The sequence below is a fragment of the Herpailurus yagouaroundi genome, unplaced genomic scaffold, assembly GCF_014898765.1.
Source record: "Herpailurus yagouaroundi ecotype Mexico unplaced genomic scaffold, PumYag 29, whole genome shotgun sequence".
In the NCBI taxonomy this organism is placed as follows: Eukaryota; Metazoa; Chordata; class Mammalia; order Carnivora; family Felidae; genus Herpailurus; species Herpailurus yagouaroundi.
The window spans coordinates 105,964,804-105,984,228 of NW_024412377.1; the positions used below are offsets into that span (position 1 = coordinate 105,964,804).

General features: G+C 45.9%; 1 protein-coding gene across 15 annotated transcripts in view; it reads right to left on the reverse strand.

Moving 5' to 3' along the window:
• Window positions 1-3,414: 3,414 nt before the first annotated feature.
• MAST4 (microtubule associated serine/threonine kinase family member 4) overlaps window positions 3,415-19,425 on the reverse strand; it is a 570,307-nt gene continuing 554,296 nt past the window's right edge. For all 15 annotated transcript variants that reach the window (XM_040451692.1, XM_040451683.1, XM_040451673.1 and 12 more), the window contains 3 exons: window positions 12,278-12,414; window positions 10,157-10,338; window positions 3,415-9,814 (listed from right to left, as the gene is read on the reverse strand). In XM_040451692.1, the coding sequence (XP_040307626.1) occupies window positions 5,934-9,814; window positions 10,157-10,338; window positions 12,278-12,414 (4,200 nt within the window). In that variant the 3' untranslated portion in view covers window positions 3,415-5,933. The remainder of the gene's footprint in view (window positions 9,815-10,156; window positions 10,339-12,277; window positions 12,415-19,425) is intronic.

The window sequence follows — 19,425 nt, forward strand, 5'->3', positions numbered from 1 at the left end:
GCTGGTTTCTAGAAGCAGCCTTAAGAAAGCAACATTCTGTTGATCTGGATGGTACAAGTGACTGAAGCCAGTTATGGCCTCTATATATAAACTGTTAAGATTCTAGCACATGGTTGTAGTGATCTACTTGTCTTGGGGCCACCCAAGGCAAGCATCATATGTAAGTTTCCTTGCTTATTAAACCTGCCACCTACCAATCTGGAGTGGTCTGCCACTGTCTTCGGTCTCTCCTCCCCCTTCAGGTACAGGGGCCAGTTTGTGGGCCAAGAGAGAGAGCTTGATGGGGAAAAAAAACAACCCAAAATGACATATTAACATAGCTTTTATAAATTAAAAATACACGCATACAAAACAATATACCAGTATTTTCTAAGAACACAAAAAGATAAACCATGAATTAACATGGCTGCCTAGAGGGTGGGAGGGGGGATAAAAGGAAGTGTGGGGATAAATTAAATGAACTCAGGCATAAGCCAGCTGAGAATTGGTGGGACGACCCAATCGTCTGCATCAGAGGCTCTCGGCTATCTATGCACGTGCACGTGAATGAAAGCAATATAGCACACCCATAAAGTGAAATGCCATGTAGCCATTATGAACAATATTGCACAGTATATTTATAGACATTGAAATGTATTTGTGATTCAATACTAAACAGAAGAGGTCAGCAAACCTCACCTCCACTACTATTTCAGGTTTTTGAAAAAATTAAAAACCTATATAAATTGAAGAATGATGAGCGGCTGGTTGGATGGCAGGGATTCATTTTTCTTCTCTTCTGTATTTCTAATTTGCCTTCAATGACCATGTTATGCAATGAGTTTTGCTGTTTTTTAAGACTTTTTTGCTTTTTCACAAAGGTGCAAGAAGAATAAAGAGGTCACTGGATGTGAGAATTTACAGATAGCAAAAAAGGAGGCAATCTTTTTCTAAAGCTTTGTGTTTTTTTTTTATTTTATTAAAATAATTTTTTAGGGGTGCCCGGGTGGCTCAGTTGGTTGGGTGTCCAACTTTGGGTCAGGTCTTGATCTCACGGTCTGTGAGTTTGAGCCCCGCACGGGGCTCTGTGCTGACAGCTTGGGGCCTGGAGCCTGCTTCGGATTCTGTGTCTTCCTCTTTCTTTGCCCTGTCTCATTCTCTCAAAAATAAATGTTAAAAAAAAATTTTAAGTATACATTTTTTAATTTATCCATTTTGAGAGAGAGAGAGAGAGAGAGAGAGAGAGATTGATTGATTGGGAAAGCCAGCAGGTGAGGGGCAGAGAGAAAGGCAAAAAGAGACTCCCAAGCAGGCTATATGCTGCAGTGCAGTTCGAGCTTATCAACTGGGAGATCATGACAAGAGCTGAAACCATGAATCAGGACGCTTAACCACTGATCCACCCAGGTGCCCCAAGGCTTTGCGTTTTTAAATCCAAACGGTCAAGCCCAAGCTTCACCAGTTGCTCTTTTTCTTTGAGGTCAGACAGCCGTGCTTGTTCTAAGGATGTCCATGTGAACAGAGCAGCAGGCCGAGGAGCTGGGACTTGCACTACAGGGACAGCATCACACGGATGGATGTGGATGGGCACCTAGTCCCAAAAAGTAGAAATCTGTCTCCAGCCTGGGAAAGTCACTTCGGCACAGCACTGTGTAACACAGCGCGTGTATTCCAAAGGGGCCGAATTTTCAGGCAAAGGATTTTTCTGGAGACAGGTTAGAGCTGGAGGATATGGTGATGCCAGCCTGACATATGAAGACGCAGTAAATGCAACATGCTTGCTTCAGGCATCGTAAGCATCTTCATTCTTCACCTCCTGGCTACTGACAGCCATCTCTGGGCAGTGCGTAATGTAACAGCAGATGAGTATTTGTGAGAGGCTTTCAGCTTTACAATGTTACCAGACTTTCTGTAAAGCGGTATGGGGCAGTACCTAGTAATCATATACAACATATCTTTCTTTTCTCTGTGTCTGAACAGACTTGCCTGGCAGGTCACCAAATACATAGAGAACGACAGATTTGGGAGCAGGTTCCCTTTTTGACGTGCTTGCCTGCATCCACGTGTTGGGACAGAGTCCTGCGGCCAGCCTGTGACAAGAGATGGCCATCTTGTCTTTTGGAACACACATCCCAGAAGTCAGTAGGAGGATGCTGCTTTTCTGTGAGGATTGCTGCTAAGATTCCCGTCCCGGGTCCAAGGAGTCGGAACTGTCAGAGAACTTGAACCTGAGCCAGACTGACTGACTTTCCATATGCAGAAAGTCATGAAACTGACTTTCAACAGCACATTTTGGGCATTTCTAGCTTTTGTAGATACAGAAGATGTAATATTCACTGGGGTAGAGGTAGAAGACAGGAGGAACACAAATGATCACTTTGAGCCATGAGTTCAAACCACACCGATAGACGGGTAAATAGATTTAGAGTGTTGCCTGACCAATGAGTTCCTTAAGGCCTGTCCAATACCAGAGGAAGCAAATTTCTATAGTTAATAAAGCTGCACTTTTTCATGTTACATTTGTGTTATGAATCCCCAGATGCTAGATGGAAAATTGCCTGCTGATTAATTAGAATTAATAAAGGAGCCCTACTACAGAGAATAATTAGCTTCCTTGGCTCGTGGTTTCCCACCGACCACCAAACGTGTAATTTTGCACCATATGATTTTTCTGCATGTAAAGAAAGAGACAATGAGATGGCTTAGATCATTCACAGAGGAGCCTAGATCTGAATTCAATTACATGACACCTGGTAATGTTTAGAAAGGTCAAGAGCTTTGGAGCCAGAAAAAATCTGGATTCTAATCCAAATTCTCTTTACAGGGTGTATATTAAACAAACAGCAGAGCCTGTCTGGGCCTGCTTCCTCATCTGTGAAATGGGGATGCCACTTTCATCTGGTTTGGGGCTCAAATGAGAAGGTAGATGAAAAGCATCTTGCCCAGCACTATGCACATATTTATATATATAAGGCAGAAAATAAATGTTAGGCTGCTTCTTTCTTTTCTGCCAGTTTCGGTGATTTTTGATGACGAGAAAACACACAGGAAAGGAGGAAATGCAAGATGAAAGGGCACAGTGGTAACTGATTGGTAACTGATGGAGGAAGGTAATAGGAGATAACAGGGGAATTGAAGGAGACGGTGTCACTGAGGAAGAGACAGTAAAAAAGATAGCGACCTTGGTGTGGAAGCTGGTAACTTCTGCGGCCAAGGAATAAGGTTGGTACAAAACGTAGGAAGGCATTATAGGGAGGCTTAATCTTCAAGAATAGAACATGTTTGTGTAAGCTAAAAAAAAAAAAAAAAAAAAAAAAGCAAACCAGTCCAATTAACAAAAAGCAACCTGCAAAAAACCCATGCTTCCCATAATACACAGTAATATTCAGTAACACTTTAGAGATGTATGTGTAGATGCAAGAAAAACATCAGTCATTATCTTTTCATGCTAAATTTTTATTTCAATGTTATGCAACTGCATAAGTATAAATATTTGTTCAATATACAACAATTATGACATCCATAGGGAATTTCTTAGAGAAAATAAGACTGCAAACACTTTATTGCACAGATCCTAACAAACTTTTAAGCTGGTAAATCTACAGCTGGGAGTACTACCAAGGAGCACATCTTACAATCACAGGAGACTGACCGAATAGAACACAGGAGAATTTCTACCAGCTGATTGGAGAGGTTTACAACAACAGACAGGTATTACATGAATGCAACCTTAAGTACTCTTTACCCATCCAAAATGCAAAAACATATTTGGCCAAAATGATAATACACTATACAAAATATACATAAAAATATCATTTGTAAACAGGCAGCTAGTTGTGCTTTAAAGGAAACTGGACAGTTAAAAAGCAAAGGCTGTAAACCATGAACTCCCTCCCCGACACACCTGTCGTGATGTCTGAGTACAGATGATTGGGTTGTGACAACTGCCAAACACAGATATGAATTATAAATGTTGAGACCACTTTGGAAACCCATTTAAGTTCTTCTAAAATATGCGTTTCTTCTACCATTTCACAACGTAGTGATGGGGAATGGCTAAAACTACACGGGGGCAGGGGGGGCGGAAAACAGGGGTAGGGGGGGACTTTTTCTGTTTGCCAACTCATTTTACAAGGAAGGACAACCCAGCAGTCAGTTAAGTGATGCCTTTGTTTTTGGAGCAGGGTTTACAGCCCTGCTAAATAATTTACAATCCGCAGGCTGTGCTTTAGATGAATGATTTAGATACTAAGACATCCGAGGGGGTTTGGGTGCCAAATTTGTATTTATTGGTAATTGTTTTCCCTCTTGAAAAACAAAACAGAAAATCCTGCTATGGATCCCAAACATCTTATAAATACTTATCTGTGTGTATTTTCTCTTAGTGCCTTAGTACTTAGGTCAGCAAGTGCCGTCTTACAATACAAAACAAGCCTCCAGGACAACTGCAACAAAAACAAACAAAAACCCCCTCAACACTAAAATGATTTGACGAAGTCTACATCTTCCATGGTATACAAAATTTAAATAAGGCTTAGCAAAAGTAAAAAGGACAGTCACATTCAAGCACCAAATAGCTCCACCAAGTCTTTTTGTTAAAAAACGCTGCTCTTTATTAATACGGTTTTTTTTTTTTTTTTTTGCATACAAATAAAGAGATCATGTTATGAAATGTATGGAGCTACTCGATGCATCAGAAATGAATGTGAAACCCAGGAACTTGCTAAAAACAGCAAGCTTCATCTACAACATAAGGCCCCAGCTATGTATTAAAATGTATCTGATGTCCTGATTATTCATTAATATATATGCTATGATGCCAAAATCCACCCCCCCTTTCCCTCAAAAATGCAAATTTAAAACCTCTTCCAATGCCTGATGCTTATTACTCAACTTAAGTACTACTGGATCTGCGTGTGGCCAGTAATTTTCCTTTTTGTTCAAGAGCAGGGCTGGCACAAGACTACTACGAAATGTGTGCTTCTCGGACTAGTGACTCATAGGATCAAGGCCTGAGTTTAAGAGCATGAAAAGAAGGGAAAGCGAGAGAAACAAAGCTGACGTGTGTTTATAGCCTCCACTACACCCAGGGTGAAGACCCGACATATATACCCAGAGACAAGGATAACTGGCCTTTCAGACAGTTGGACCCAAGATCAAGCGTCCACCGCGATGACCGTAACATGAATATGGTTAGCTCTGCTTGTTCCGGCCATTCCTAAGGGAGGAAGAGTCCAAATGCAGTGACTAGAGTAGTTCTTGCTTTAAGATCTGGAAATCTAGGTAGGCAGATACAGTACTCTCAAAATCTTGGGTTAAAAAGACACGCACAAACTCACCATCTACTGTATTTAGGGCTTTCTTTCATCTTGAACTCTACTCAGAATGTTTTAACTTAGAAAAATGTAGTCTTGAAATATTCTCTGAAACCAGAGACCAAAACATGTGGGTGGATGTGTATATACACACGAGTGTATCTATACTCTTACATACACCCGGTTTTAACCATTTTGCTTCATTACTACGTGATGATAAGCGGTAAAGCAAAAATCCTACTGGAAAAAAAAAAAGAAAAGAGAAGAAAAGAAAAAGCTGTGGTAAACAACGCCATCAGCAGCAAGGTATCACTCTACATCCCAAACCAAACACATTGCTAGGTATTTACAGAGAAAATCTTTATCCTCAACAACCTTCCACTGTAAAGGTGTTTCTTTATTGTTGTTGTTTTCGTTTTTCGTACAAACCCTCTCTGGTAACAGTGTCATGGGTTACAATTGGGAAGGCAATTGGAAGAAGGTCCCCTCTTTCTGTCTCTCTCTCCCTCTCCCCCTCTGCCTAGGGGCTCCAGGCTCTGCCCGGCGGGCGTTCCCACACAGTGCTGGCTTCACAAGGTAGTCAAGACTCAGGTACACATTCAGGTCGGGTCTCCCCAGTCGGGCCTGGGGCCTGCCCCGTTACGAGGCCTTTTTGTGCGGGCTGCTACGCAAACTCTCTTTCCCCCGCCTCTGCCGCACCACAAAGTCCTTCTCAGAAGAAAGGGCGATGGGCCGGTCAGGGTTTGGAGCTGGGGATGCCTTGGTCACTTCTCTGCCCACGCTCTGTTTCCTAGTCTGAGAGGGCGGGGCTGCGACAGGCTCTTTGCCTTTGGTTTCTCCTGTGGTGGCAGATACCGACAGGGCCCTGTCCCGGAGGCCGGCTCCCCCTGCCACGGGCGGGCTGGGGTGGTGCAATTCCAGGGTGACGGTGGAGCTCCGAAAGGATGGCAGAGAGTCGCTCTTTGTCATGTGGGTTCTGCCGTCGCCCCCGGGCAGGGTCTTAGCCGCAGCCCCGCTGGCCTTGGCCAAAGATGTGTCACCGCTAGTTGCAGCAGCCTCTCGAGCCCCCGGTCTGGCCTCAGGAAAGCTGGAGGAGGAGCTCAGAGACTTTTCTGGGAGGGCAGTGGATCGAAAAGAACTCTGTCCGGTGGCCGAGGGCGACCGTTTCATGCCGCTGGGCTTGCCTGCCTCAGTCAGCGGCTTCTGGGGACTCAGCACTTTCCCCTTGGCCTCTGGCAAGCCTTTCCCCACAGCAGCTGCTGGCCTCTCTGGGCCTTTTGGCCGGGCCTCGCCGGGTGCCAGGGAAAGGCTGGCCTCAAGCTTCCCGCCGTCTGCTGGAACGTAAAGTGCTTCAGTGCATTTCTTCCCCTCAGACTTCCTGTCCGTGGCGGTGGCAGCCTGTGAACTTGGACTCCTGTCTGTCTGTCTGCACACAGCGGGGCACTCTTTCACAGTGGATGGTTTGGGGTGCTTTGGAGACACGTTTTGCTTTTCATTGACAGGGGCAACTTTCTGGTCCGCCGATTCACCCCCTCCTGGGTGTCCTTGCTGCGGCAGATGCGTGGGCTTCTCTGGTGCCTCCGGGGACCGCCTGCCACCGGTGGCTTTTAGCTTAGGGTCTAGAGGACCCCCTTCGGTGAGCAGCGGAACTGAGGGTCCACTTCCTCCCTGGCTAATCGCATTGGTGGCTGTGTTCTGGGAGCCTGGGAGGGCAGGGAAGGCCTCCGGCACACCCTTACTGCTGTCCTTCCCTTCTCGGCTGGGGCCGACCTGCGGCTGGGCTGCAGCCTCTCTACCTGCTGCAGGCCCAACGCTTGGCTTCTGGGAGGAGAGGGCCCTGTCAGGGTGCTTAGACTTTGCGGGGATGGAGTCGGGGCCAGGCCCAGACTTGGGGCTGCTGCTTTCACCATGCACTGCAGCGGGCCTGGGAGGGCCCTGGAGGCCCAGGCTGGGCTCTGTAGTACAGGGCTTGCCCCCCGGCTCTCTGCCTGAGGAGTGGCTTGGGGAGCCGCAGTGCTGCTGAGTGGCCAGGCTGGGCAGTTCTTTGGTGACCAGCGGGGGCTGAGAGCTACTGCTGACGTGCTTTTGTAGAGGCTGTTCTTTCCTTTCTGGTTCCTTGGGACTGTCTTTCGGCAAGGATGGGAAAGCAGAGAGCTGGGCTTCCTTCCCACGTTCAGTACCTGGTGGCTGCAGGGACCACCGGCTGGGAGGAGCTTCTGGCTGGGGTTCCGGGCCACCTCGTCCTCTGCCCGGCTCCCTCTCACGAGGAGTCCCTGCTGACTGCAAAGAGGAGTCCTCCCTCGCCAGGGGCCTCACCTCATCTCGGCCATCTCTGTGGTTTGTTTTCCCACAAGGTGCCCATGCTTTCTCCAGGGCTTGGGTCTGAGTGCAGGAATCTGGACGGGTCCTTTCCCCGGAGGAGAGATTTCTGGAATTGTCACTGGTTTTAGCAGCTTCTGGAGGATACAACTCCACAGAGGGATCCCTGTGGGAGTCAGGTCTCACAGCGGACCGCTCGCTTCTGGCCGTGGAAGGGCCCCTTTCAGAGGATTCCCTCCCACTTGGCTTCTCTCTTGAGGCGGTACCTTCAGGCAGCAGCAGGCTGCGTGACCTGGATGGGTCCGCGCTGTGGGGGTTCAATCCCAGGGAGGGGAGGAGTTTGGTGTCAGGGCTATGGTTTTGGTGTTTGCTGGGGCCCCCCTCTCTCCGCTGGGGATCACTTTCCATGACCGTCACTGTGCTCTTGGCTGCATGGGAAGCTTTCCTATCCCGCTTTAGCTCTGGGTCAGAGCAAGGCACGGGAGCTGCTGGTGAATTCTGGAGACCCCGGCTGGGGGGTGGGAACCGGGGCTCCAGCAGGTAGGACTTATTAATCCTGAAGCCAGCAGGGGAAGGCTCCCTCTGACCCGCCGTCTCACCCTTCTTGCCCCCGGTGCTGGGGAGAGCCGGTGGCACAGAGGGCCTCACATCACTGGCCGGGCTGGGGCTCTGTGCAGGCTCCGGGGAAGGCAGCTCTGTCTTGGAGGCCTGAGGTCCAGACAGGAGAGCAATATCCAAAGTGCCCTCAATTGGTTTCAGGCAGGACACAGACCTACCTTCCAGTTTATACTCAGAAGGGCTTTTCCGGACGGGTGACTCAGGAGCAACCAAGCCCGGCTTCTCTACTCCACCGTCCACCCGCCCAGCTAGCGCCTTGAGAGGGACAAAGGAGACAGTGCTGATCTGAGCCGTGTGGGCACTGCTCATGAATGCTCGGCTCTCAGAGGCCACTGGGGCCTCCTGCTGTCCACCCATGGACCGGACGGGGTTCCCGGGCAGGCTTTCGTGGGCACTAGACGTCATCTTGGGCTTGAGCACAGTGCACAGGCCGTCATCTTTGTCTTCAAGTGACATTTTCTTTCGGAGGTAATCGATGTTGGCCAGTTTGCTGTCTAACTTCTCACATCGGAGACACTCCTTGGCCTGGGAGGCCTTCTCCGTGTTTTCACCCTTCCCAGAGCTGGACCTATCAGCCGAGTGGCAGAGAGTGTCCTGGAGGGTGCCAGGAGCAGAGGTGCGCTTGAAGTCACAGATGCCCTGGCTGTGGTCCCCAGGTGCTGGGCCATGGCCAGCCGCTGCCCCTTCCGAGGTCACTCCCTCGCTGGCCCGAATGCTGGCCTGCTTGTGAAGAGCCCCTTTCAGCAGGCTGCCCACGGATGGGGCCTCCTGCAAGGCCACTTTGTTATCAAAATGACTTGACCTTTCTAAAGCCTTCGGATAGATTTTCTTCTCTCTCTCTTCCAGCCTAAAAGTAGAGAGGTTTTCTAAATCACTCCCAAGTCCATGGGATTTCTGGTGGGGTTCTTGTTTCTCTGGGAGACCATCTGGCTTCTTCACCACCACCTTGGCCTTGAGCTTCTCTCGGTCCAGCTCATCCACAGACTCCTGTCTCCCCAGCTTCCGGGAGACAGGACGCTTCAGGCAGCCTTGCTCCACAGGCCTGGCGCGGCTCAGGGAAGGGGCGTCACACACATTCTCCTCCAGGCTCTGCAAGGTCACTTCCCGTGGAGGCTGTTCCCTCGGCACCTCCTCCTGGGTCACCTCCAGGCTGTGTTTGCGGGAACACAGGTGCTTCTTGTCACTGCCATAGGAGGGAGACAACTTCTCCTCTGACTGCACGCGCTTGAGCAGTGGGGACCTGGGGGGCTCTGCACTCTTGGGCCTCACGATATGTCTGACGATGGTGGGAGGGGAGTGCATTTTGCTGGGAAAAGCTTGAGCGATCTTGGAATTGCCAAGCGAGTGTCCCAACAGAGGGGATGGTGACCGCTGAGGGGAGGTGGGCTGTGGTGTTGGAGAGGGGGTCCGGGCCAGTGGGGAGAGGGGGATGCTGCCAGCCGACTTCCGCCTTCCAGAACGGTAGCGCTGTCCGCTGAGTTTGGGGGCCAGACCATGTAGGGTGCTGGGCCGGATGTGTCCTGACCCCGCTGGGGAGTTGGGGGCACTAGAGCTTGGGGAGCTGCTCTGAGAGGAGTTAGTACCTGGGGGTGGAAAACAAAAAGCCATGAGCAATGGACTCCATTCCTTTTCTTTCCATGCTTCCAACCCAAACGGTTGTAGGTCGGCTCAGATCAAGGTCAGCAAATTGTCTTAGCATCTAACTCTATTGAAAAAATGCTTTTCAGGTAAACCTCCCCCCACATCAGGGTTCAACCCCGTATTTCCTGCCTTAATGGTCTAAATAGACGTATCTTATGACTATCCTTTCACTTACACCTTCTTTCATTACGCTGGAATAAGCCTCCCAACCCTCAGGAGCTCAGATAGTGACTCTGACCTCCTCCCACCTCTCCCCTACTGTCTGGGCCAGGAGACTCACTCACCTGATGGGAAGTCAGGGGTGGAGCGATAGCTGGGCGTGGGGGACCGGGGAGACAAGCTGTGCGTTGGGGAGCCTGGGAGGCTCTCCCCTGATGACAGGGACCGGTTCAAACAGGAGAAGCTTCGGCTGGTGTGGAGTAAAGGAGAAGGCTGCTTGGCTAGTTTTTTAAAAAGGGATCTCCTCCTAGAGCGGAAACAAAAACAAAGGAATCAGATTCTACATAGAGGGCCCCTCTGTCTCCCCACAATATGGGTGTGCTCAGTTTCACACCTCTGTGCCAGTACAGCGACACGGTGTCAGACCCCACACTAAGGTGTAGGTTCCCACTCCCATATTAAAAACCTTATGACTCAGAAAAGAAGGGTCTTTGCTAATGTACAACGGAAGTTCTCTTAATTCCGAATACTTTAAGAAGAAGCAACAAAATAGGAAGAATAGAAAACATAGGAAATATATATTCGTTTAGTTATCTGTCAGGGTTATGAGGAGGGTGTTTTGTACCCACAGCTGTTTGCTGTGCTTATTCCACTGTGGGCTCTTGAATATTCCTAATGACCATGTAGGCGGTACATTTACGTAGAAAAAGCGACAAAGGTGAACTGAAGCTTATCATATCAGCAGGGCACCACACACTATATAGCTGCAGCAGAAGCAAATGAGTATTTAGTGCTCAACAAGCATATCTTAAAGGGGGGAAAAAAAGCTTCTGATGACTTAGAAGTACACGTGGCTGTAGAGAGCTCTTTCACCTTTAAGGTCAGGCAAGCCTCACTCCCCGCCAGTGAGCTTAAGCAAAGGTTTACATGCTGCTACACCCCTTTGAAACAGTGTGTTCTGTTTAACTTAAAGCACAATCAAAATCTAAAGCACACTTTAAGAAAAGTGTATGAATCAGTCATTAATACAAAAGACCCCATCTCAGAATTCGTGTGTGTGTTTTATTTGAGTTTAATAAATGCAATAAATGTACTTGGGTTAAACAATGAAATCATTATATCAAGTTCCTAATGACAGACAGCAACTCCCCTGCTCGGCCCTTGGCCCACTCCCCAGAGAAACTGCTTTCTACTCCTTTAGCTACTTCTCCTATTTGTCTGCATATTGCTAAGTAATCTCGTTAAGTTTTCATTTTTCAATTTTAGAAACGATCTACTGATTTCCTAGGACAGAAAATGAGAGTTAGACTCTTACACAACCCCCTTCCACCTTCAGACCAAATACACTTCCCCCTTTTCTACGCCTCCCTCTAGAGCTAAAACAAAACTTTCAGTTAGAAAAGAGGCGGAGCTTTTCTTTTATATTCTAAACACTGTTCATAGCTAGGCCATGGGAAGCATCATTCCATTTCCTTTCTTGCAGGACTTTGTCTTTCCTGGAGTGAATAAGCACCCCTTTTTCATTTGCTTCTTTCTCCACATTTCTGTCATCAAAACCCCTCTTACTACAATCAGACACATTAGATCCAAGCGGGCCAAACGGGGATGCTGCTGTGGTGTCACATGGGGAGCCCATCCAGACAGGTGCCTGGCAAGAAATGTCCCCACCAGAAACACACACACGCATCTTGCCGGCGTCTGCAGAGGGTACAAAAGGACTCACAGCGCCTCCCAGATGGCAAATGTGTAAGGCAGTTACATCGGCAGTCAGTAAAACAAAAACCTTTATTTTTAAGCTTATGTGGATGCTTTTTAGATATAGTTATTTTAGAGTATCTGGCATTTAAAAAAATAGCAATTGTTAAAAAAAAAAAAAAGCAATCGTTTGTTCTCAGATAATGTAAAAGACATTACTGAGTGTACATTTAATGCTAAAAACTGCCTGAAGGTCTGGGGCCTCACATTCAACTCACCTGAAATCCAACAAACAGCAAAGCACTGGTCATGATACTCATACAGGAAAAAAAAAACGCGATCTGAATTCTTCTGCGATCTAACTATGGAAATCTTTTCACTGTGAAAAATGCTGTTATGAATGTGAACTTTAATGTATTAATATTTGAACCACAGCACCAAATTTCTCACAGAAAAATGAGTCTTTCCCATAGATAATTGTTTAAATTAAGGAGTAACTTTCGTCCAACACGGGCATATTAAAACCCCACGAAAATCCTGCTTTAACTAACCTTTCTAGACTTTCTTTCTTCTTCGATTTCTTGCTCCGCCTCACCATCCGGCTCTTACAGCTGTTTCTCCTGGCTGGTCCCGTCTTGATGGACGTGTTTTCAAATGGGGTGGTGGTGATTGAGACCTTATTTCCACTCTACAAAAAAAAAAAATGGGGTGGTATTAAAGGGAAAATCTGGGAGCACACAGGATCAGAAGTGGGAAAGTACGTTCAAAAACAAATAAAGATACGTAAGGACGTACATACAAGAGCCTTCCATGTCTAAATAGCCTTTTAAGCAGTGGCACCCTGACAGAACACGAAGGCAAAATGTTCGATTTCTTTGAGAGGGCAGGCTCTGGACTCCACAGATGTGAGTTCAATCCAAGTTCTATGCATGCCCTGAGCAGGTTGCTTCTCCTCTCTGTGCCTCAAACACGTGCACTATCCAGCAGTAGAATCACACCTATCTCACAGGGGCTCGTGTGTGCATTACCCGGGATGGAGTTTGTAAAGCCTGCAGCACCAAGTATGACACAGGCAAAGGACTCTATAAACAACAGTGATCTTCATCCATATGTAGGAAGTATAAATGAGCCCAGGGGCTGTCTGTTGTTGGTTGATTTATTTTTCTTTTTTCTCCTTTTTGTGTTTTTCCTTTGACCTAGAAATCATAGACCAGCAAAACTGAATGAGACTTTTATTTTTAATTATTTTAAAAGATTCCTTTGCTGGCACCATAGAACCTGTCAGCTTGCAGAGCTGGGAAGTTTACGCCAGCGAGTACAAAACAGCCTTTCTTTAACCAGGTCATGTATGGGGAGGTAACTCCTGGTAGAATTCTGGGACTTTCACTCAGTGCTGGGACAGGGCTTGCCGGGCAGGCCCTGGGGGTCGACAGAAGAGAGGAGTCAGAAGCTAGGCTGAGGGGCGCCCTGGGCAGATGGTAGAACTGATCCCCTTTGCTCCAGCATTAATGACTTCTTCTTGAATTTCTTAATAACCAGGGGAAAAACATGTCCTTTCAAAGTCACAGATGGCCCTGATTACCTCAAAAAAGATAAGAAGTAAAAGGAGCAGGGTCTTTTAAAAGGTCTATGCCCAAAAAACGCCTAGCAATTCAGCTGTAAGTGGTACTAAGAGATGGGGAGTTAAGTATGGTGGGGGCAGGGACCAAATCAATGGGGATTGATTGTTTTAATGTTAACATCTACCCCCACCACCAGCTCCCACTGCTCCAATTTGGGAAGTAATACATGACATTATAAGAAGAAATAGTAAAGTGTAAGTAAAAATAAAAATCATTGAGAAACTTATTGCCAGCTAACACTGGTAATACTTCAGTATATTTCCTAATCTTTTTTTAGGCATGTATGAATTACGCATGCACACAGACATACGTTGTCAACAACTTTAATCTTAATTAATCTAATATTTAGTTTTATGTTGTTTTTCCATTTCTCATTATAGAACTTGAAAAACCTTCCCCACATCACTGAATAGTCATTAAGAACATAATTTTGGGGGCATCAGGGTGGCTCAGTTGGTTAAGCATACGGCTCAGGTCATGTTCTCATAGTTTGTGGGTTCAAGGCCCATGCAGGGCTCTGTGCTGACAGATCGGAGCATGGAGCCTGCTTCAGGTTTTGTGTTTCCCTCTCCCCACCGCCCCCCCATCATTAGTGGTCTCTCTCTCTCTCTCTCTCTCTCAAAAACATTAACAATTTTTAAAAAACTTAATTTTTATTTGCTGTATAATATTCCATGAGATGGGTGAATCAAAATTCAACTATTTTCCTACTGCTATTATTTCCTACGTTTCAGTTCTTTTAAGACTTGCCATAAATATCATCCTCCATAAATCACTGTCCTACTCTCTGTCATTTCCCTTAGATTACATATGTGAATCAAAGGGTCTATCCAAACTTTTTTATTTTAGAGAGAGAAAGTGCATGAAAAGAGGGGCGGTGTGGGCGGGGAGAGGGAGAGAAAGACAGAAAGAAAGAGAGACAGTGAGAGACAGAGAGAGACAGAGAATTCCAAGCAGGCTCCACACCCAGTGCAGAACCTAATGTAGGGTTCAATCCCATGACCCTGGGATCATGACCTGAGCTGCTATCAAGAGTTGGACGCTCAACGGACTGAGCCATCCAGGTGCCCTAAACCTCTTAAAGACTCTTAGTATATACTAATACACTATTTTCCAGAAAGTTTATGTCAATACATACTTTTGCTGGCAGCACAAAAAGACTTTTCTTACCACAGGTTTGTCAGAACTGAGTATTAATGTTAAACACATTACCAATTTTATACGAATAAATTGCAATGAGTTTTAATCTTCATTCTTCGACATTGTCTCATTTATTTTGGTCATTCCTATTTTTTTTAGGAAATGACCTGTTCATGTCTTACATCCACTTTTGTGTAAGTTTAGTATTTTATGAATGATTTTAGAGGGTTTTTTTGTGTGTGTGTATTTAAGAACATGTAATCTCACACCTAATGTCGTAATTGTAAAAAAAAAAAAATAAGATTTGAACTGGAACAAAAGAAAAAAAATATTCTGCAAGAACAAACTGTACGTTCTATATGCAAATGCCAAAAGTTCAAAAATAAACCCTTATCTGACAAAGATTGATTCTATTTCTTGTTTAAACAGAACATTCAGCTTAAAAGCATGAAAGGCCTATGAATGGAGGTTGTGTGGAAGGAGATCTCTGCACAAATTGAGGGAGGCCATACTACAATTTCAGTTTCTCCTATATGCCTTAAGTGAATGAAAAAGTAACAAATATGGCTGGAGTTCATCTTTCACTGCAATTCTTTCAATCCTTTTCCACATTCATAAGCAGAGTAGACACAGACAGCCATCATACGTCCACTGGGGCTGTCCCACTGTGCACGTCACTGAGCCTGAATCCAATTCCACCCTTTCTAGCATAATTCCCCTGGTTTTTCTATCTTTATCTGTAAGAGGCTAACAAGGCCATTCAGCCTTTTTAAAGCACATTTTGAGCATTAAAGCATTATTTCCATATATTCTGTCACTTTATTTTCACCACCAAATTATGAGGGCTGTTTTGTTTTGTTTTTGTCTTTTTTTTTTCTAATACAACCTTGTGAGGTGCGAATGGATTGTTACCCTTCATTATAGATGAGGAAAACAGATTCAGGGATGCTGAGTTTCCTTTTTTCTCAGGGTCACAGAGCCCGTCTTAAGAGCCCACACCTGGCTCTCTGCGCCTCACCCCCACTGTCTGCTCCTCACAGGCATGGCGTGACCTGATCGTCGTCCACCTTTCCTGCCCCTGGCAAAGTAGATGGCTTAGACTTAACGGGTGGTGGCGAAGGAACCAGGCTCTGGACAATATAGGGAATGATTGATGCAACAGACTGTCAAGAAGAAATGGAAGACATATAAAAATAGCATAAACGTTGTATGAAATAAAAATAAATGATGAACAAATCTCATCAGAAAAGTTACAGCCAGGGTTTTTAAATCAGAGCACATCACTGCGTTCTGTACAAATGTTCCCTTCCCCTATTAAAAACCAAACCCAGTTTTCTCTTTCTTGTTTCTATATATGGCAGAGGACAGTTTGCTTGACCTATACACTCAGAAAACTTCCCTAAGGAGGAACTACAGACACTCAAGATGCAAAGTGCAAATATTTCACTGGGAGCATTAACGATCATGCAAATGGTAAATGACGGGAAAAATAACTTAATCCACAATAGGGTGAGAATCGAAAAGCCTGCCACCTGGTGGATCCATCGGCTACATGGAGGGCTGCCTGAACTCAGTGCAATGTGTCTTACTGGGTCAATTTATCCTCAATACATTCTTCTGAAGGAGCGAACTCTTGTAAGAGAAATTCTGTGGCACTTGTTTAAAAAAAACAACAAAAAATGGTGCCGGTGGATTGTTAAATGTTCAATTTGTTCACTTTTACTGTAAACTGTTGGTATAAACTGTGCATGGTGCGAGGGAAATTATTTTAAGCTGGCTGAACTGAATACAATGGCAGGCTAACCATCTCTTCCCCTCAGTCTGGCTCCAGGTTAACTTCTCAGTTGGCCTTGGATAGACTATTTTTACATTCCTTTCTCTGCGACATGCACATGGGGAATGTCATGTTTTCTGCAGGCCTGGGTCTTTGCTGTGACTCACATCCTCCACAATCCAGCCCCAGCCAGCCTGCACATTCCATCCCATATACAAACCCAGGCTCCGGTCACTCGATTTGTGTACCTCAAGTACTCTGAGCTTTCTTGGCCTTGCATTTGCACACACCCTCTTTGTTCTGCTGAGCCCACCCTGCACTCCCTTCCCATACACTAACTCTCCACCCATCCTTCACAGCCCTGAACAGATAACCCCTGTTTCATCCCCCCTGGAAAGCCATCTCTCCTTCAGAATGTGGGCTAGATTTACAGTCGGCTCCTTATGTTTAACACTTTGTAGACTTGGTTTCGCCACTGGTTTTCCACGTACTCTGGTGGACTCATGCCAAGCATGGGCTCCAAAGCCACACTGTGGGGTGCAAATCCTCTTTTCTGCTCCTTCCTAGCGGGTAGCCTTGGGCCTGCTTTGTTAAATTTCTGCTGCCTTCATTTCTTCATCCGTAAAATGGGAACAATGTTGTTTACAGGACCTGCTTCACAGCAAGTGAGGATTATAGGGGTTCAGCTACATAAAGCACTATTACCTAATATTCTTATGTGTTGTCTCTTGTGCGACTGACCCTTCAGTATCTAACACAATGCTCTGCACGTTTTTAGGACTTGGCGAATATGTAAGGATGGTCATAATGACACTATTTGATGGCCTCCATTTTCACATCTAAAGGCTCCCCAGAGTTCATAGAAAGGAAATTCTTGAAGCCGGGACTAATGAAGTTTTAGGGCTGCTTTTATGTGCTGGGTATTGAAACTAATACTATCCCCAAAAAGCAATCTGGTTTACTTGAGAGTTTCCCAGATTAGAGAGGTTAAGCCGGGCATGTTATCATGTGCGTCAATACGGACTCCATCCATCGCTGCAGTGAGTGCACAGAGATTTCACTGCTCTTACAAAGTTCTTTTAGAAAGCTACCCAAAAGCAGAAAGGAGGGGATCACCTCCTTGCAGCAGGACCAGTGTGAGGCAAAGCTGAAAGAGCACGCGGGAAGGGATCCTGGGAGCCAATGGGGAAGTGAACTGGAGAAACACATTGATTCTGTAATTCCACAGATCTATGATGAGAAGTGACTTTGGACAAGCTTCCCTGTGGATATGAGTTAGTGCTCCCATAGCAGGTCTGCTTGGAAGGTGTGAGAGTAAACGAAACCACATGTGAAGACGTCAAATGTGGAAAATGCTTACTCCGTTTGCAATCTGAAAGATATTGTACTGCATACGAACTTCTAAACAGATATATAGCAGCCTCAAGCGATGGCTCTTCCACCTTTTTCCTAAGGTGCCATAACATTTCATGAAGTAGTTCGCAAGTATAGAACACGAAATCAAGAGGGGTGCTTGGGTGGCTCAGTCGGTTGAGCGTCCGACTTCAGCTCAGGTCATGATCTCACAGTTCGTAGTTTGAGCCCAACGTTGGGCTCTGTGCTGACAGCTCAGAGCCTGGAGCCTGCTTTGGATTCTGTGTCTTCCTCACTCTCTCTCTGCCCCTGCCCCACTTGTGTGCTCATGCTTGCTCGCCCTCTCTCAAAAATAAATAAACATTAAAAAAAAACAAAAACAAAAACATCAAGTAAACAGTACCCGAGAATACCAAAATATAGCCACTACCCTGATGTTCCATGAGTGATGTCACGAGGACGCCCGGTGTTGATCCTACTCCCTTTACACGCTGTCCAAGAACCGCTGTTTAAATTTGGAAGAAAGCTGCATGATTACACAGTTCACTGGAAAGATAATTAAATCCCTCGTATCCTTTTTGTTTCATTACATTGGTCGCTCCTCTCGAGTGCTTCCTTTATGAAGTAGAGGCAGGACCCTCTGCTTGGCTCTGCGACAGAGCAGGTCATGGCTCCAGAGGGTGCCAAGGCTCTCCAATACGGCTTGTTTGCACAGTTTCAGAGACACACTGACTACATCCAGGAATCAAGGTGCACCCTAACCAGAGGAGGACAAAACTGTATGAATGGGATTGGATTTGGCTAAGACACTTTGCCAGACACCTTCAGGAGAAATATACACTCAAATTTCACAGAAGCAGGCTTTAAAATCCACGATCATATCTAACACTCCATAAAATAAATTATGGAAATAACCAAATGCATCAGCAAGATAAACAAATGCCTATTTTCTAAAGATATATACACTTCAGTTTATTATTTCTTCTTCTGATTTTGTGAGCAGACCCAGGAAGTGATAGGAAGATAGGTTGTGGATGAAGCGATGTTGCATGTAACATAATGCTGTTACAAAGAAGGTAGAGAGCCAAGCTGATGTTACCAATGAAAATCCCTTGACCTTCTTTTAAATGCTAATGCGAAGACTGGAAAAAGCTCTAGCAGGATGAATAACAACTAAGAAAACCTCACTGTAATATACAGACTTATTATCCAAAAGAAAGGGTGAGCTCCTAGAACAGATCAAGGAGCATTTTAGAGACAAACAACACTTCTGTCTGCGTACTTCGGAGGAGCCTAACCTACTTCGGAGGAGCCTAAGGCATGTGTATTGGATATGAAGACAAAGGGAGGGAAAAATCCAAAACAACCTTCCTGGACTCTTACTCACAAAAGGTCAAGGGGCACCTGGGTGGTTCAGTCAGTTAAGCATCCGACTCTTGGTTTCGATTCAGGTCATCATCTCACAGTCTGTAGGTTCAAGCCCTGTGTGAGGCTCCATGCTGTCAGCACAGGATTCTCTCTCCCTCTCTCTCTGACCCTCCCCAGATCTCACGCTCTCTCAGAATAAGTGAATAAACTTAAAACAACAACAACAACAACAACAACAACAACAACAACAACAACAACAAAGGGGTCTATCTGTGAGCCAGCAATGAGGCACCCCTGGACCATAAGAGCAGGTACTGTGAGAGAATCTGCTGGTCAGACTCATGAGTCTTTATATCCCATCCAGAATTTAGTCTTGCAAAGCCCGAAGTCCTATCAGGCGACTTTCACAGACAAGGGATCCCAATGCCCTGCCTCCCATTTC